Source organism: Sparus aurata, chromosome 19, assembly GCF_900880675.1.
Source record: "Sparus aurata chromosome 19, fSpaAur1.1, whole genome shotgun sequence".
Classification (NCBI taxonomy): Eukaryota; Metazoa; Chordata; class Actinopteri; order Spariformes; family Sparidae; genus Sparus; species Sparus aurata.
In genome coordinates, this window is record NC_044205.1 from 16796842 (window position 1) to 16815388 (window position 18547).

An 18547-nucleotide genomic window follows, 5' to 3' on the forward strand; every position below is an offset into this window, starting at 1 on the left:
GAGATGAAAATGGGAGCGGGGATTGTGGGAAATGACAGATGCGGCTCGGGAGGGCCATTGAAGAGGTCATATGTCATCACGGGGTCGCACACGCCCTTTGAGCAAGGGCCGAGCTGGGGGGGTGGATCCCACACTACCTGGAGAGACGAGGCCTGGGAAATGGAGCTAACTGACTCCGCTCACCTGTCAGTCTGGCCATGATGAGTGTGCCCCGGATTTATCTGTCCTTCTTACCACAAAACTGTTCCAACAAAGTGTTTCTCTTCTACAAAACATTTCACCTTTTCTGAATACTTTCTATATCATCTACACATAGTGGAAACAAATCTCTTGTACTGTGGGTCTATCAAATATTACACCTATAAATCATTAAAACTATCAGTGCCATGTTCCTCCGTCTGGTGTGTCCTGCCAGCGTTAGAGTGTCTGAGACCGGCGCCTGCCCCATATTTCATCTTTCTTCCTCTCTCCCATTTGGTTTTAGTCTCCTCGCAGTGTGTGTGTGTGTGAGAGAGAGAGAGAGTGAGAGGAGCTCAGAGGCGAGTGTGTGTGATTTTTAATAGCCGTCGGTTACCTGCTCACATATGATACCCCTCCAGCCTGCCTGGGCAGATGGCTATTACTTTCCAGTTGTGAAAATCAAGCTTATACAAACACAGGCAAGACTGAGACGCGCTGGACCAAGTGTAGTATCCCTCTGATAGATAGTGTTAGTGCATGTGTGTGTGTGTGTGTGTGTGTCTGTGTGATGTGATGAGGGCTGATTCTCTGGCGTCTGTCATGCGCAGCCTATCCTGTGGAAATCATTAAGTAGGAGCACTAGGCCGTCACTTCCTGGCAAAGCATGCGAGTGAGATGAAGAGCTTTATCACTTTCCAGGACAGGTGGGGACGTTATTGAAAGCCGGACAGTATTGGTGTCAGAGCACAATCAAAAGTGGAAAGCGTTTTGTTTTTTTTTTTTTGCTTTTGCTTTTTTTTGTGTGTGTGTGAAAGTTGTTTTTGAACGTTTTAAATTTCTGCGAGTTTGTGAACGTTCGGAATTTAAAGGCGTGGTATGTAATTTTGAGGGAAGAAGTTTTAATCAGAAGGGAAAGATTTTTTTTATGCTTTCTACGCTTCAACAAACTAAATAAACAAACTCTCTCTGTGTTCACGACTGAATAAACTGAATAAACAATCTGAACTTAAAGGACAACACAATTTCAAACGGTTACTTTGTTTAATATGTGGCGGACCCTGCCACCTTTGCAGCTTCTAACAGTGTTCTGGGGACCTTATTTTCCTTTGAGAACAACTTGTTTATTCAGTTATGGAAATGGAGTTTGTAATATTACCTCATTAATATCTAAAATATCATGAGTTTGAGCTTTATTCTCCAAAGCTACATACTACATACTATAAATAAAGCTTTCAGACACTTTTGAACCATTTCAAATAACATTAAAATGTACCAGCTTAGTATTTCAAATTTACTACCGTTGTTGCAAGCACTAAAATCAAATATCTTAAACTATACAACTTACATTGCTTTGATTTGTAGATGTGCAACAGCGATCTGTAATTTTCCACTTTCATTAATCGTGGCCACTTCATTTTAGGTATGAAACCTGAACGTCCCGCTGTCTTGAAACTCAATAGTCCTTTTAGTGTCAAGGTTGGCCCTGTCCTGCTGCCTCTCTCATGGAATCTGCCATCATGTGACTTGCCCCCACTGTCCCAAACCGCCGGAGTTATTGATCACTTCGCTGCTGTGAGTGAGACGTTTACTGTAGCCCATACTGCTGCACACCGGAGAGCCACGCACGGATCACTTCTTTTCTGTACAGTCGATCGATAGATAATATTGTGGTAAATTATTCAGCCTCTTTCGACATGTCCACAATGTCATGTTTGTATAATCATAATAATAATAATAATAATAATAATAATAATAATACAAATATTCTGGAAATTAAAGTAGCTAGCATCCTGAATATTTTACATATCATACCACCAAACTAAATGTTGCCATGAATTATATTAATGCGATAATTCCTATAATTTACTTTTGCTCTAATTAATAGGTGAGTCCAAATTAACTAGAATGAATAATTAATAAAATAAAAAGCAGTTATGTAATTATGTAACCTTTTTCATATTTACAGCTAAACCTTTTTTGTAGTACACAATCCTAATTTCAGCAACAAGAATTATAAACCTTTTGTCAACCTTTTACTTAATATCATAGTGTCACAATTATTGGCTTTTGTGTAGTAAATACTAACATTAAATTTGCCGGTATCAATTAACAATTTTTTAGTATTATTATAAGTATATATTTATTTCTATGTTTTCTTAAAAAGCTAACAGTATTGTTACATTCCTGCAAGGGAAAGTTTAATTTTTTCAGTTTGATTTGATCATCTTTAACTATACATTTGTTTGTGCTGTCTTCTTTGCACTGTATAGATCATGAATTATACATTTCTGTATTCTGCTTATTGAGACTTTAAAAACAGTGTACGTCAATTATTTCCGCATTGAAAACCTGATCTTGAGGGTTATTTTCTTAAAGAAGTTCATACACTAAAAGGTATTCATTAAGATCTTCATTTGCCAAAGGACAGTGTGCTTGAGTCCAAGTGAAGATCTGGCCGCCGGGCTCATTAGTGCAGAGTGGTGATGAAGGTAATGAGGTGGGATCAGGTGTCGCTCTGACCGCTGGCCCCTGCAGCCCTCAGACGGGGGCAGACAGTGACTGGAAGCCCTGGAAGGCCGAAGCCCCGGATCTCATCGGTGGACAGCACTTCCATGTACATATACCGCCATCTACTGGCCACGTATCAGCCAGTTATTAGCAGCGTCTCACTGAACTTTATAAAACATCAGTACAGAATAGCAATCAGCCAGAAGGGTTTTTTAGGCGGTGACAGTTTCTGATTATGTTCATCTTGCAGCCGTCAGCAACTCCAGTACAATAAAGTGTTCACTGCATATGAGGGAAGCACACTTAGATCTACTACAGCAAAACTGTGAAACTTGACGTACTTGGATCATTATTTGTGGCCAGTGTTGTAAAAAATATCCAAAAGTCATATTTATTAAAAGCAAAGAGATGGTGTTAAAATATTACTGAATTTTCTGGCAATATAATACGTATCAGAAGTAAAAGTCAAAGTAAGCTATACATATATTTGCATGTGTGTATGTACTATATTCAAGTACAGTTGTGCACATAGTTTACTTAAGTATTTCCATTTTCTGTTTTCTGTCACTACTTTTTCTTGATAACTTAAATCACTAGTTACTTTGCAGACTGCTTGCTGCATCAGGGTTTGAGAGGCACATTTTTGAATGATATTGGTAGAAGGTATTATTATAGGTATTATTAACATACATGTACCATTTACTTTTATTTCACTATTATTATTACACAAGTACATCTATTGCCAAAAGGTTACAAAAGTACATTTAATATTTGACACTTCAAACTTTTATTCCAGTACCAAATTAGCAATCTAATATGATATCGTTACTTTTACACCAGCATGACTGGGTAATTTGTACAACGCTGTGTATACTAAAACACTCAACTGATTACCCACCTGGCCGAGTGTTTAAATAATCAGACTGTGTTGTTTTGGCCCTGATGCAGCTTGCAATCTGCAAAGTAGCTTGTACCTGAGCAATCAAATAAATGTAGAGGGAAAGATACAATATTAACCTCAAAAAAGCAGTTTCATGGAAGAAAAAAGGAATTATTTTGTCTTGCTCTTCTGAAACATACTACCATTGGGGACAATCACCATAATCTTTTACAATATGGCATTCTAAGTACTAATGAAATGTTAGCCGGTTGCATATGCTGTAAATTAATATAATAGAGATATCATAACTCTCCTTATTAGTCCCCAAGCATTGTTCAGGTGACAAAAGTGCGTCGAGTGTCATTCATCTTAAATCAGCATTTTGTTTTTTTAACAGGAAAAAACAACTGCAGGTGCAGGGGTAGGTAATCTCTCACCTTGTCATAATGAATCTGAACGGATTCCATTTAGAGCTGTCTGGTGGACCATATTCTCAGAAAATGAACCTTTATGTTCTCTGCGTCGGCCCCTCGTACCTCACCCTGTGGGCCAAAAAAGTAGGAAAGGACTTTATAAGTGACATACTGTACACAAGCCAAAAATCCTGAACAGAGCTTCTATAATAATTCTGTGTGTATGTGTGTGTGTGTGTGTGTGTGTGTGTGTGTGTGTGTGCGCGCACTTGTGTGGGGAAAATCCCACATGTGCCTGCCTGAACTCAGAGTCCTCTCTGGGTGTATACGGTTGAGCCCGGCCCAGCCCCGGACAGGACCCTGGGGTGGCATAAAGTACACTTTTGCTTCACACGGTTCATAAAATGATCAATAATAATCATAAGTCACAGTTAGAGCTCCTATCACAGAATAATTTGTTAATATTGGGACACTGGGGAGTGTTTGTTCGAGATCCCTGTTGGCTTTTTAAAGAAAAGGGCATTCAGTCATTGCACGTTCTCTGAACTTCACACAAACTCACACGAATTTCAGCTCGAGCGAAAACTTTGCATCATTACCACTCTGCTGGTCAACTTTCACTCAGCATCACCCCCGACCGCACTCCTATATCGGAAACCTTCATAAACTTTCCACATATTCCTCCAACAACATAAACTCTCAAACATCCTTGGCACAAGTCATAGTCTGCGATCGCTCTGGCAGCGGCAGCAGAATACAAAATAAACGGCCTCTAATTGTGATGCTGTGACCATCTTCCCCCTGACAGTTATTTAGCTTGGCTGCTGCCTGGGGCTTTGTGGTTTCAACCAGAATAGTCAGTGTGAGAGGGAGAACACATTATTATTCCTGCTGCCCGCTACGCTGCACATGCTAATAAGGGAGAACCACTGGGATCTTTTTTTTTTTTTTTCTAAATGGGGGAGACGGTGATGTCATCAGTGGGCTTTATCGGAGTTGGGATCTGAGGGGGGTGTAGTTTCCTCTGGTAGAGACTCTGGGGCCCAGGAGTGAACCCGTAGGTTTGCCAGGGAGCCTGTTTAAGGAGATTACTCAGTCACCACACCTTTGTTGCATTATGGGCCGGAGTGAAAGGCCATGCACTGTGAACACCCCAATGAGACGGCAGACTGACAACTTTTTGACACCAAAATTCGATGAGGACAGACATCAGAGTTCATTTGAGCCCAGTTCTGTATTCCCATCTGCTAGGATGGAGGAAGATTACACCTTTTCAGGCAAGACTTGCCTTGAAGGAAAATACTTGCATACAATAGGACTTAGTTAACCATCTGAAGCCTGGCTGATTTTCTATCAATCACCATCATGTTTGATCATGCACAATATGGAAACGTTAGTGCAATATTATACAGTATTAACTGTTCATGGCAGGCTCATGAAATCAGATAAAGACTCATACAGTACATTGGTGGTGCCGGTGGTCTCATACAGTAGGCTTTATGTTACCTGATCCAATCTACTGGAGAAAAACCTACAAAATGAGAAAGACACACTTTGAAAGTCATTTAGGAAATATTTGTGATCCCAAGTCATTTCCCCGTGGTCTGGTAAAGAGATGGTTAAAGTCCTCAGTTACACTTGGCATTCGCAATATTTCAGAGGTATGAAGTGATGTCACAATCATTGGGTTATCACAGGTTCTATCTAATGACTGGCGGCTAAACACAGTAGCCTATACATAATTGGTCAAAATTCATTTAAGACCTGAATATGACTTTCTGTTAATGCGTAATTTCTGTGAAAACAGCATTTAAAATGTGTAGTCACAAAAGTTACACTCTCTCTAACAAAGCCAACTAGACAGCTAAAGCAAGAGAGCTATGATCAAGCTAGCAAGACAGTAGCCACGCAGAGCTAGCCTGAAACAGAATTTATATATTGATTTCTCTGCTATCTGAAACGAAAGCAACGTCTTTGTTAATTAATTTAGTAATTACACCTAAAGATTGGGCAGTCACTAAATCCTATTGAGTAGAGCAAAAAAATGTGCTTTAGTCCTGCTAACGCTAACTATGCTGCATTATTATGGATCCCGGGGCTTTTCTCACAGGACTCGTCCTACTTCACCTCTGACTGGTAACCTTCGTTGGTTGTGTCTTTACACTTGACCTGGACTGCTAACTCATATTGTTTTCCCCGTCTGTTTTTCCTGTGGCTCTGATATGGTTGTTTATGAGCAGTAGTTTCCCCAGTAAAACACAACAACCTCTTCATCATCCTTCCCGGTCTTCTGCTGCTCTCGTCACTTGTCGTCCGGAGCCCCTCCATGCAGCCGGAGTGTCTCTGGGCTAAGCAGACTGACTAAGCAGAGACACTGCTGCAGCAGCCGAAGATGCCGGTGTGTTTACTGGGGAAACTACAGTTCACAATCCACTCTATCAGCTCCGCCACTGGCTGTTTGGTTTTTAAACCAACGCAAAAACAAACACAGAAACAACCCATTAACAGCAGACAACCGACTGCAACTAAAAGAAAAAAGTTATAGTCTGTTGCACTTTTAGGTGGTCTTTATAGGGTATATGGTGCAGTGTTTGGCTTAAAATTAAGCAATTGCAATGCAGCTTGCTAATCAGACAAAAACTTTAAAACACTTCCCTATCAGCTTCACCGCATTAAGGACAAAACCTGGGCTAAACCTTATCCTTATTTCCCATGGCAGTCGAGGAGTGTAGTGACAGTCTGAGACTCCCTGTGGGTGGGGGAGTTCCACAATGTATTCCAGCCACACAGAGCCTGATTTTATTGCCCTGATAAAACGTCCTCCGGGGTAATCGTGACAGGCAGTTGCCCCTTTTCATGCCCACACTGCAACGGTACTGCAAGAGACCAGAGAGAAAAATCACACATCCCATTTCTCACACCGGCTTGTCCCTCTTACTTCGGCCCAAAATGCGTTTTATGGACATTTCCCCCCTGTTCGCTGCAGATGGGTTAAATATTACATCAAAGCGTCTTTAATGTTTCACAGTACCTCTCACATTTCTCCTCAGTATCGAGTTCAAAACTGGTGCAGCCTGCATTTTTACAGTAGATTTAATGGATCAATGTCCATAATCACATTAGCACTGGCTTAACATATAACAAATTTCACCATACCAGCATCAAAGACCTGAACTCTTGTTATAATCAGGCATAGCATCTTTTTCCTTCCACTCAAGATCTATGGGCCTTCTGATACTGGGAGAAACAGAACAATTGTCAAGGGGGTGATAAGCTGCAGTGTGCGCTAGCTGTATGTGAGAAAAACATTTGTCCCCCATGGTCACAGATGCTTTGAGCACCCCCTCAGTGTTTTCATGGCTCTCGCTGATAATCCTCTCCTTCTGCAGCTCTTATCGAAATATTGCTCGGCATACAATCGATGGCGAAATAACAAAACAATTCTTATACAACTTCAAAACAACAAAAACTTTTATTCTTCAGAGGCAAAAGTCAGCGGAAGGCGGGCCGACTGAGATACGCAATTGCTTTTTGTCAGAGAAAAAGAAAGCATGATGTATGATGTCCGAGTGAAATAAATACCCCGACAGTCTTCACTCGGCACTTCCTGCACGAGGCCAAGAGGCCATCAATGAATAATACAGATTAGCACAAAATTCAAACAGACAAACTGCAGACAAACTAGAATTGATGGCTTCCATTGAGCCACTCAGGGAATGGGGCCATGACGTAACCGGAAAAACATGTCGGGTTCCCCCGGCCAGGTTAATCAAGACAAGCTTCCCCTGCAAAACAGTGTATGTGTGTATACATGTGTGTGTTTGAACCCATTTCTCATTCATAATATGCAATCTCATTTTCCGGCTGATTGTATTTGCCATACATACACAGGCCGTATGCATGAGGTCTTTGCCCATATTCCTCTAGCATAAATAAACAGGAACACTCCATAATCCATCATCCCGCGTGCTGTGGGAGCGTGCCCAACACAAACACGGCTTCTGTTTTCTATCTGTGTGAGAGGGACTGTGTGTGAGGGCTAGGATGGGTAGCACTATTATGTTGGTGCTCAGTCCATGACTGTGTAACATAAACCGCCTGCACTAAATGAGGATTATACAAATGAGCTTCCTCTTTGCTCTTTGTTTCTGTGTCACACTGTCTGGACACGACGCAGAGTAGACAGACCAATTAGTTTAATTCTTTTCGGAGTCCTTTTAAGATGACTCCCATCTGTCTCTGACTCCCATCAACGGCTGATGATGTGTTGGGATGGCATATTGGAATTAAACTGTTTTAGTCATGAAGAACTGTGTATGAATTATATTGGCCAATGTAATGATCCTCTACAATACGTCAAACAACCAGTGTGCTTACAAAGACTGGTAAGTCCCAAGCTGAAGCCGTGGACTGGCTGGGAAAATCTGGAGGCAGGAGGTGATTAACTACTGCACTTTCCTTCCTCAACAAGTATCGTTAAATTCCCAAAGAGCACTAAACACCGACTGCTCAGATAGAGCTGCACTGAGGACAACAGTGAGAGGTGGTTGTTCCAGGCAGCTTCCAGGTGTGAGTGGTCTCGGTTGACATTCAAGGATAATAAAAAATTGTAGAACCTTTGCACCGGCACTACACTGTTCTTATCAAACAGGTATTTTAAATAGATCTATAATCTATAATCATCTAGTGAAGCAAGTTAACTTCCTAACAATAGTCAACTAATTAGCTTGTACGGTCCAGGCAGTAAACTGTTAGCTAGTAGCCAAAATGAATTTGCTTGTAAACCAATTACCTTGTTAACCACCATCTGAACTAGGCTGTTAGAGAGTAAACTGTAACTTGTTGACTTTAGCTTGTAAGCAAATTAGCTGAGTAAACTTTACCTACTGAACTCATTAGATGCATAATTAGCCTAACTGGCTCATAAGTGGATTAGCTTGAGCTTTATCAAGAATACCAGGATCAAATACTACTTCTTATGTTAAGAAACATCTGCAAAACTAATCCGCTGTTCGCAGTGGTGAGAGCTAATTAGCAAATGTTAGTATGCTAATATGCTATAGCTAAAAGGGAGAACGTGGTAAACTTTTTCGCAACTTCGTTGGAATCATGCGAGCACACTGACCTGAGCATTTAGATGAAAGTGCCGCCTTATTTACATGGAGTTATATATTGTTCTCACATCTAGATCAAATTATCAGAAGTCTCTTTGAATTACTTGTTGTTACGACTGGTCTCTGCTCTCAGGTTCTTTTTGCAACAGTTTGGTTTTGGCATGAGGACTGAGATTGGTTAGGGTTAGGGTAATCAGCCAATTGGAAGCAGAGATGGGCGGGTCATGCCTTCACCCTCCTGAGAACATGTCACATGCTGGATGGTGATTGTGCTTCAGTACTAGCGCCAGTGTGGTGTTAATAAGACCTACAGTAATTATTAATTCTTGACATGATACCTTTCAAAATAAAGGAGGAAATACATTTTCATCATAGGGTCCTTTAAAGCCCCAGAGAATAAGCTACATCCTACGTAAAGCTAATTCTCTGTCGTATATAAGTGGTTACTGAGGGTAATTGGTGCCTTATGTCAGATATATAGTAACAACTGACCTCACCCACAATGTTTTCTGCTTAAGCCTAGATTGACTTCGTTGTTGCAGTTCTTGTCATACTACACCATCAGCTGCTCCGGAGCACAAATTCAAAAGGTAACAATGGTCGGGCCATTGTACCCAGCATAATGCACTTCACAATATCCTCATTCATTGCATGGGGACTTTATTTACAGAACCCTCCGGGTAACGCAATGCCATGCTCTGATCACACACCACCAGCCCACTGCATGTAATTATCCTCAGCCAGCTCTCCAATCTGTCACTGCCCAAACTCATTTGTAAGTGTGCATGTACAGTGATTAAAGAAACTTCTGTGCCATTGTGGGAAAAAAAAAGGGGGGGATAGGGGCGCTTCTATCGCTCTCCTCCCGCCTTCCTCCACATTCGGGGAATTCTCCAAGAATGAGGCGAAGCTGCCATGTCACAACGAGCCAGGCAGACGTGTACAGATCGCCAACATGGCTAATGCATCTGCGGCACTGGAGCAGCAGTCGAGTCATAATAATTAAAGACATACAACATCTCAGGACTTCATTAATCATGGTTTATATGGACTTTGAAGCCCTAATGAAAAACAGCCTGCCTCTCTGGGTTTATTGTGTCTGTACAAATTGTGGGGATGGCGAACGCCAGGAATGCCCCCCTCCTGACCGGCTGTGCAGGATGTGGTGATGGAAAACAAAAAGATAAGATTTGGTGAAAAGCTAGTGATGGTTACGGAGAGGTCAGCGGTCAAGGCTGTTTATGTAGACGCTGAGCGCCATACAGTCAGACAAAAGCGGAGCCGCTGACAGCGACGGCCGTGTTTGAACGTTTGTCCTCTTCAGTGGTCAACGTCTGGCACAACATTTTCTGTCCTCGTCTTCGCAAAAATCAAGGCCTGTGGGGCTCTGGAGATTCATGCACTGTCGCATGTCATCATCCTTGATTTGCTATTAGTTCCTCGGATTCTCACCACACTCTCAAGCCCTCTTGGAGGTGCATTACAGTGAGATCAGAGCGAGAGATTACTAGGTATTAACCTCTCAGTGCCAGAAGTGGAAATTACAGAGGGATTGTCAACGCCAGACTCCTCTCCGCTTGTTTTCTCCGAGAGAAAGAGAGTGGTAATGCTTTACTCAACACATTTCATCCCAATGGCTTGTGACTGCTCCCTGGCATTGCTGTCAGTGGTGAGTCACAGCCAAGACTGTGTTTGTGTGTGTGTGTGTGTGTGTGTGTGTGTGTGTGTGTATGTGTGTAGCTTCAACAAAAGCAAAGGAAGAAAGAGAGGGAGAGACTGTTCAGGTCTCCTGCCCGGGACACATGCATCTTCTCCCAATAAAAGTCTCTTTGGCAGGTTTACTTCCCATTAGCCCACCGAAGCCAAGGAAATATACAGTAGAAGGGAGAGACGGGAGCATCCATCATCAGAGTAATGCAAAGGATGAAGTCATTTTATTATCTCCCTAATGATGTGTCCTGCCTACAGGTGCAACGGTGCAATATCCTCCTTTTGGTTCCAAAGGTAAGCTCTCAGCATCATTCTGGGGTTCTATCCATCAAATACCTCTATTAGGACGATTACTACTCTCTCTATATACTCTATAGCTATTTTAGTAGAAACATATACCTTCTCTAAATACACATTTAATAGATAAGAGCCGCGCAGTCATAGTCGGTCCTCCGCAGCTCTACAGTAAAACTGAAGTCTGTGTGGTAACCACCTGGCAGTGATTCATTTCCTCTCCAACGCAAGCTCCTCACTTAAATTTGTCATTTTATGGAGTGCCTCTGACAGAGCGCAACTGACAGATGAAAGTTAAAGTGGCCCCTCGGAGTAAACAAGTCAGAAAGTCTCGGAGTTTTGGCTGAATAAGAGGAGGACAGAGAGAGAGAGCGTTTATCTGAGAGCCAACAGGCATGGTGCACTCTGGGCCCTGCGGTTTTGGTCGGCGTTCCTCCCAGGTGAGCTCACCCTAGGCCAAACCTCCTTCCCCCTCTCACCCCTGTCCTGGAAGACATAGAGGACCTCGGCTCTCCAGCTTGACTCACCCAATATTTTGCTGGTAGTCAAAACAAAATTAGCGCCGGCTTGTTATTTCTAGTTAGCTCACCCGTGACCCCTGTGTTCATTATTCCTTAGGTGGAGGGAAATGTTTAGCTGTCACCTTCGGGTTTCTGGGGGATTAGGCTGAGCAATCGATTCGCTAAATCGATCATCAATAAGCTACAGAGACATTATGGGGAGGTAGGAAATAGGTGGCAGAAAAAGGATGAATATAAGAAGTTAGGAGTCGAAAGTGAATACAGACTTCAAACGAAGGACTGAATAATCACATCAAGGAATCAGATTAATTGTCTCATTTAGAAATTAAGGTCTAAGCATTTACGCATATATACAAAGAAGTAGAATATATCCAACTGAGCACTGAAGACATCAGCGTGTAAATTTGGGCCCGGCAGTATAGACGCTCACCTAGAGAACTAAACCTAGACAATACCGCCACCCTGTGTTCATGTGCAACATGTGCATTACAACCTTTTAAAGAAGATCTCTCCCATATATTCTAGGACTGTCAAGTATTGCAGGGATATTGGTATGATATAAAGGTTAAAAGATTGGAAAAATTACGAAAATTGACATCCCAATAGATCATGTGTTGTTTGCTTGATTGTGGAGGGTTTTTCTACAAAGATGAACTCCAGTTTTGCTGTAATTCAATGTCTAAAGGCTCTAATGGATGTAAACAGCTGTTCTTAAAAAGGGAGACAAAGGGAATGACACAAGGTTGTCACACTGACATTGAAATAAAGTTTTAAAAAAAGTAGATCTATCCATGAAATTGAGACTGACAACACAAGTTACAATATCATAATTATAAATGTGCTTTCTAACACAGAAGCAGTGGAAACCAAATGATTTTGAGCGTTATATAATTCTTAGATTGGATTTTTATTGCAGTATTAATGGACAATTTTGTCACAGAGGCTTTCATAAATATGAGATTAAATACTTAATTTATCAGCAAGTCTGTTAAAACAAGAATAAATAAAATGTAAACGTTACATTCAAACATATTGCACATAATTGCTTAGTGAGCCAACTTCACCCCGAAAATGGTAAGACAGCTGATAGCAGCATTAGTGTGGGATGAATAACGAGCAGTATTAAGAGAACATGTCCCTCTGTCCCGGCTCTATTGTTAATTTCCTTGACAAATTCTTTGGTGGTATCGGATTCAGAGGTATTTTAAAAAATAAACTACATCAAGGCTGTAAAAAGCTCCTCATCCTCCTCATGTTCTCTGTCTCCTTTTCCAGGCCGTCCACCTCATCTGCCTCTCGCCGGTTCTCTCTGGGATGCAGGTGGAGGTAGTACAGCACGAGACACACCAGCCCCAGCACGGAACACCCACAGATTATACAACTGACTGCCAGAAGTGTGTCTGTCTGTAATAGCTCTGGCTTCAAAAAGGCCAACAGCAAAGGTGCTGTAACGTTTATAATAGAATAGAAAGAGTAGTAGATGATCATGGCTACTCTGGTGTCCTGTCCTTTGACGTTGAAAAAGGTGAATGTGAGGATGACTCCGATGATGGCTCGGTACAGATGCTCGAGGCCTGCAGACGAGCAGAAGTTGGTCTGGAGCAAGTGCGTCCAGATTGTCCCCAGCAGCCAGACGACGGTGAGGCCAACTGTGGTGTAGGCGCTCAGTATGAGGAGGAGTGCGTAGCTGAGGACGTGGCTGGTGATGGTGCAGAGTTTGTAGAGGAGGTAGACTACTGTAGGGGTTCCAGAGGGCATCTCACTGATATGGGGGAGGGATCTGCGCAGGCAGCGGCGATAGTCCACCAGGGCCCAGGCGATGTTAAGGAAGGAGAACACCATAGACAAATCTGGAAGAAATAGACAGAGGGTATGAATAATGTTCCCATGGTCAAATTTCTAAGTGACACATAGCACACCAACATGTCTACAAGTATGTGTCACATTATATGAATATCAGACTTTCATGTCGAGAGGTGGAGGGGATGTTGGCGTCGTTAGAGCTACAACATTCAACATTTGATAGAGTGAAACCACTGGAAATTTCTAACAAGATGACGGAACATGGTGGGGATGGTGTTGATGGTACAGTTAGGTCAGAATACTAAAATCCAGAGACCACTGTTTTGAGATGGCGTTTCAACATCTGTAAACCTGACACCACTGGATATTTTTAACAAGACGGAATGTGGAGGGGATGGTGGCGATGATACAGCTAGTTGGGAAGACTGCCAAGTCAGAGACCGCTGTTCCAATATTTGTAAATATGAAACCGCTGGATATTTTAACAAGGTGTCAGGATGTGGATTTGTTGGTGTGGAGGTTTCAGCTAGGCAAAAAGGCTGCCAAGCCAGAGCCCACTGTTCTGAGACAGCATTTTAACTTTTGTGAGCATGAAACCATTGGATATTTTTATTTTAACAAGGAGCTGGGATGTGGAGGGGATGGTGGTGGTTGTACAGCTCGGCAAGAAGGCAGCCAAGCCAGACACTGCTGTTCAGGATAGCTTTTCAATGTTTGTAAGCCTAAAACCACTGGATATCTTTGACAAGACATGACATTTATTTTTAGCAATGTTTGTTGCAATATAACAGGGTAAGCCAAAGCATGATCTTTTCTCAACCCTAATCAAGTGTTTTCTGTGCCTAAACCCAACCAGACCATAAGCCAATCACAACATAAAATTAAAAATCAAGCCTAAATACATGTACAATTGCAACATCAAGAAATTAAAAGTTTCTACATATCTGTGGTTTGCAGAAACGTACTTTGCCAATATTCAACAAAAGTTGACATTCTGCTTCTACTTACACTGCAAGACTGAGCATTCAGCGTGGCCCAGCACTATGTATAGTTGTAGAAGCAGCTGGGGAGCGCTCTCCAAGAAAGTCTCAAACAGTTTGAGCATGCTCAGATCTGTAGCCAGGCAGAACAGACTGTGGTGCACATCGCTCCTCTCTTCCATTGTGTAGATATTTGGTGTTGTCCAAACCACTTTGAAGCCTTGTTTTAACAGATGATAATACCTAGCAACATGCAAAACACATAGAAAACAAAGTCAGACTCATCACTTTTCTTTTGTTGCTCCAAAGGCAATGATGCATTTGAAAGAATGTGTTTCCTTACAGTACACTACAGCTTAAATGTGGTTATTCCAGTTTGCATATTTCATAATTGACATGAATGCACACCCTTGTGCATGCTAAGCATACTGCACGTTGCAAGCTGTAACATGCAGGCACTCCTTATTGCAGGGTACTTGAGCAGCTCCTTGATATATTGCCGGTATAATCACAAGGGTCAGTGCCCTCTGAAGCTGCAGCTCTCTTATCATAGTTGACACCATTTGTAATCAATGTTCATTTCATACCTGGTGAATATGCCCATGCCAAGTAGGTGCAGGGCAGCAAGTCCACCTTTGGACATGCCTGATATGGTTTCTTTTCCTCCAGGACTTATCAGAACATCTGCCATGTCGTCCCTGTACCAGGCATAGCTGAAGATCTGCGTCAGCAGCAGCCCCGCCAGAACGAACATTAGAGTTAGTCCAGTCCACACAAACTGTCTCTCTTGAAAATATTTCAGTGCCAGTGCAATGTCTGTCCAAATGTCCATCACATACAAAATCAGCCCAACAATGGTTAAAAGCCATCGCAGTCTGGTGTATTGATTTTCTGAGAGAACCATTTTGTTGAAAAATTCAACAACACTGCGACGAAGGCAGAAATACAGCTGCTTTTTGAATGTTCTGAGGAAAAGCTTTGGTGGACAGTCTTGCGTTGGACCTCGGCTGTTCAGGTGCCATTGTGGGTGAATCTGCAAAAGCGTAACAGTGTATTAGGAAATATCACAATCATGAAAAAGACAGTGTTCTCAACATGCACAAACACTCAATATCATGTGTAACTTTACCACAATATAAAAGAAATGATTGCGCAATTACGAGCTCTTCAAAATACAACGTGACCGCAGTCAGCTGCTGTGCACAGCCTCCTGACCCTTTATCTCCACCATATACACTTTATCATGGCAAATGTCCTGGTCTGTTCAATGAAGTTATCAGCAGGAATTACAAAATGATAATGAGCCCTGCCTTGCTCACTCAGAACAATTACATAACATAACCATCCTAACATATATGTTCTTATATTTCTCACAGAATGACATTTCAAAACATTTTTCACTGAATCCCAGAATGGCTGTATCTTCACATCCTCAAGCTTCACTGTAATATTACATTTTTTAATCAGTTGCCATTGGTGATAAAGATATAACAGACACAAGTGTGAACAAATTTAAATGTGACACCCGTAATCATCTGATAAAGCCAAACTTATGTTAATTTATTGTATTTTCATTACGTTTTGTCGTCAATTATTCTAATATATTCATAAATAAATCCTAATTTGATCACATTCTGCAATAAAATACACAGAGTAATCCCTGGATTTCATTTTACAAAGATCACACACACACACACACACACATGAAAGAAAAAAACAGTATTTGAACTTACCACTATATTCTGTCCATGGTAGACAGCTATGTAGCTGAGGAAGCAACACTTCTGAATGCGGGAGTTTGTCTTCTTTTTTCTTGAAACTCACGGCAAGCTCCACCTCAATGACAACACTCTGAGCTAAGAAGGTCAAGTCGGAAGTATGTGATTACATAAAGGACCTTGTGCCTGTGTGCATGAGTGTCTGGTGTGTGTGGGTGTGTGACGGGGTTTCAGGTCATGCTTGAAATTCCCAGCCGCAGCCTCATTTTGTGATGAAAATGGTATCTCCTGGACAGATTGTTTCGTTTTCAGAGGGGGAAGTGAACGCACCAGGCCCAGTGTGTCTTTTTTTGACTTCAGTGAAAGAGAAAGAGCGATGTCACACCTCACACAGCGGCTTTCCTGTAATTTCAGTACTTACAGGAAGTCATGAGGATATCCCTGCCTGAGATCAGAAGCCTTGTCATGAACTTCATATTCCCAAAACTGCCACAATGCAGTTACAATATGAAATCATAAAACTTTTAAAAGGCCACATTATCCCTCTTACAAATTAAACCTTGAATTAATAAGAAATAAAAAGCACCAGTTAAGCCTTAATGGTCAGGTATGACCAGTAGTTTATGCTTGTGAATGTTAACTAATATTGCTAAACTAGAACTAAATCAGGATCAGGGTTATAAAGGCACAAACCAACTTGTTGTATTCTATTTATTTATTTATTTATTTATTTATTTCATATTTATTTATTGTGTTTTTAATAAAGCTGCTTAGTAAGAAGGACTGCTGCCAAACTAAATGTTGTTATGCAGCAATATGCAAAGACATTTAAGGTATATTTGTTTCATTATTGAGTCAGTATACTGACTTTATCACTCTTTCTATGTGTTTTTCTGTCATGCTACAGTTAGCATTGATCATGGCACTATGACTGCCATAGTCCTGCTTTGAGTCTGCACATATTTTAAATATGCATCATTCCTTCACGTGCATTCAAACAAAAATCAAAGCAGGCCTAATATAACTCAAAATGCAGCTGAGACATCACTCAGTTTTGAAGATCTGGTCATTGTTTTATTGTGTGCTTTTAACATTGTTAGTAGTCTCAGCAGATAAATATTTGGATGTGTTCTCTACTGTAACCTCTGGATTAGTAGGAGGCCAAAGGGGAAAAATTACCCATTGGTCCCCTTTGAACCTTGTTCCTCCCACTGTATGGACATACGCTGACATACACATAGCCCCTTTGTAGTAACTTTGTAGTATTTTGATTACAGGAACAGGTCAACATTTTGGGAAATATGATTATTTTCTTCCTTTCACGTGGTTGGATTTGAAGATTACTCCCAAATCTCTAAGGTAAATATAAGGCATATAAAACAGGGGACATCAGCCAGAGTAGATCCGGTAGCAGTGGGCTATTTCCTGGAGTCTGTCATCACACCTCAGGTCGGGTTGCAACCAGTGTCTAAGAAATACCCCTAGATAAAACCCCCTGTAAAACCACAACTGGTTATTTTTACACTATGGTTTTAGTACCAAAAACGTGTTATTAGTTAGGGAGCTTCACTTTTTCTCAGCACTGACATCAAGTGTTGGGTCTTTGTAAATGACTTCATTAAGTGTGTTCTCCACCTGCTCCAACTGAAAAGTGTCTGTTTGCTAAGCAAACCGGTTGCTGGCTGTAGCTCCACATCAACTGTAGCTCTGTAGCTGTAGGGTGCCAAACTATTGGTGATGCAGCCTTGTTTATTCTACTATAACACAGAGACTTGGACTCTGACCCGACACTGTGACACTGTTCGGACGAGCTGAAACTTGACCCAACAGAAAGTAAATGACACGAGACTCTACTTAGAGTCGGAAATGAAAGACACATAGTTTGACTTGACTGTAGACATGACGAGTCAAAAGACTTGTCTGTGCTCATTTCATGTTTTCAGTTTAACTATAGGAAATATTAAAAATGATCAATGTTGTCAATGTTGCCAAGACATATATCCATCATATATAAGTGTTTTTGTTTTAGAGGAAAATAAGCTTTAATAAAGTTACTTGTCTTTGTTTGTTTTACATTTATTACATCCCTGAGGGGAAATTATAGCTGCGTGTACATTCAAGTACAAATACAATCAAAATACAAGGGCAAATATAGAAACTATATAAAGTACTACATAAAATATACAAAAAAACAATAACATACTATATACAATAAAATACATAAGTAGTTATAAAATAGAATAAAAACAGTGAGGTAAATAAAATAAAATGCTGAGGTATCGAGGAGTAAAGGTAAGTGGAACGTAAGGTGCAAGAGGATAAGGTGCAGTTTTTATTTAAAGTGAAAATAATTTAAAGCGCAAAAAATATTGTGTGTTGTGGAGTGTGCATTAAAAAGTCTGATGGCACCAGGTAGGAATGATTTC

At 41.2% G+C, this 18547-nt stretch overlaps 1 protein-coding gene across 1 annotated transcript; it reads right to left on the reverse strand.

The window, feature by feature from the left end:
• Positions 1–12508: 12508 nt before the first annotated feature.
• On the reverse strand, positions 12509–16241 carry xkr9 (XK, Kell blood group complex subunit-related family, member 9). The gene is made up of 4 exons (XM_030397740.1): positions 16137–16241; positions 14991–15436; positions 14432–14646; positions 12509–13470 (listed from the first exon to the last, which is right to left on the reverse strand). Exons 2-4 carry the CDS (start codon positions 15305–15307, stop codon positions 12842–12844), a joined length of 1161 nt encoding a protein of 386 aa, XP_030253600.1. The 5' UTR covers positions 15308–15436; positions 16137–16241; the 3' UTR covers positions 12509–12841.
• Between the last annotated feature and the right edge of the window lie 2306 nt (positions 16242–18547).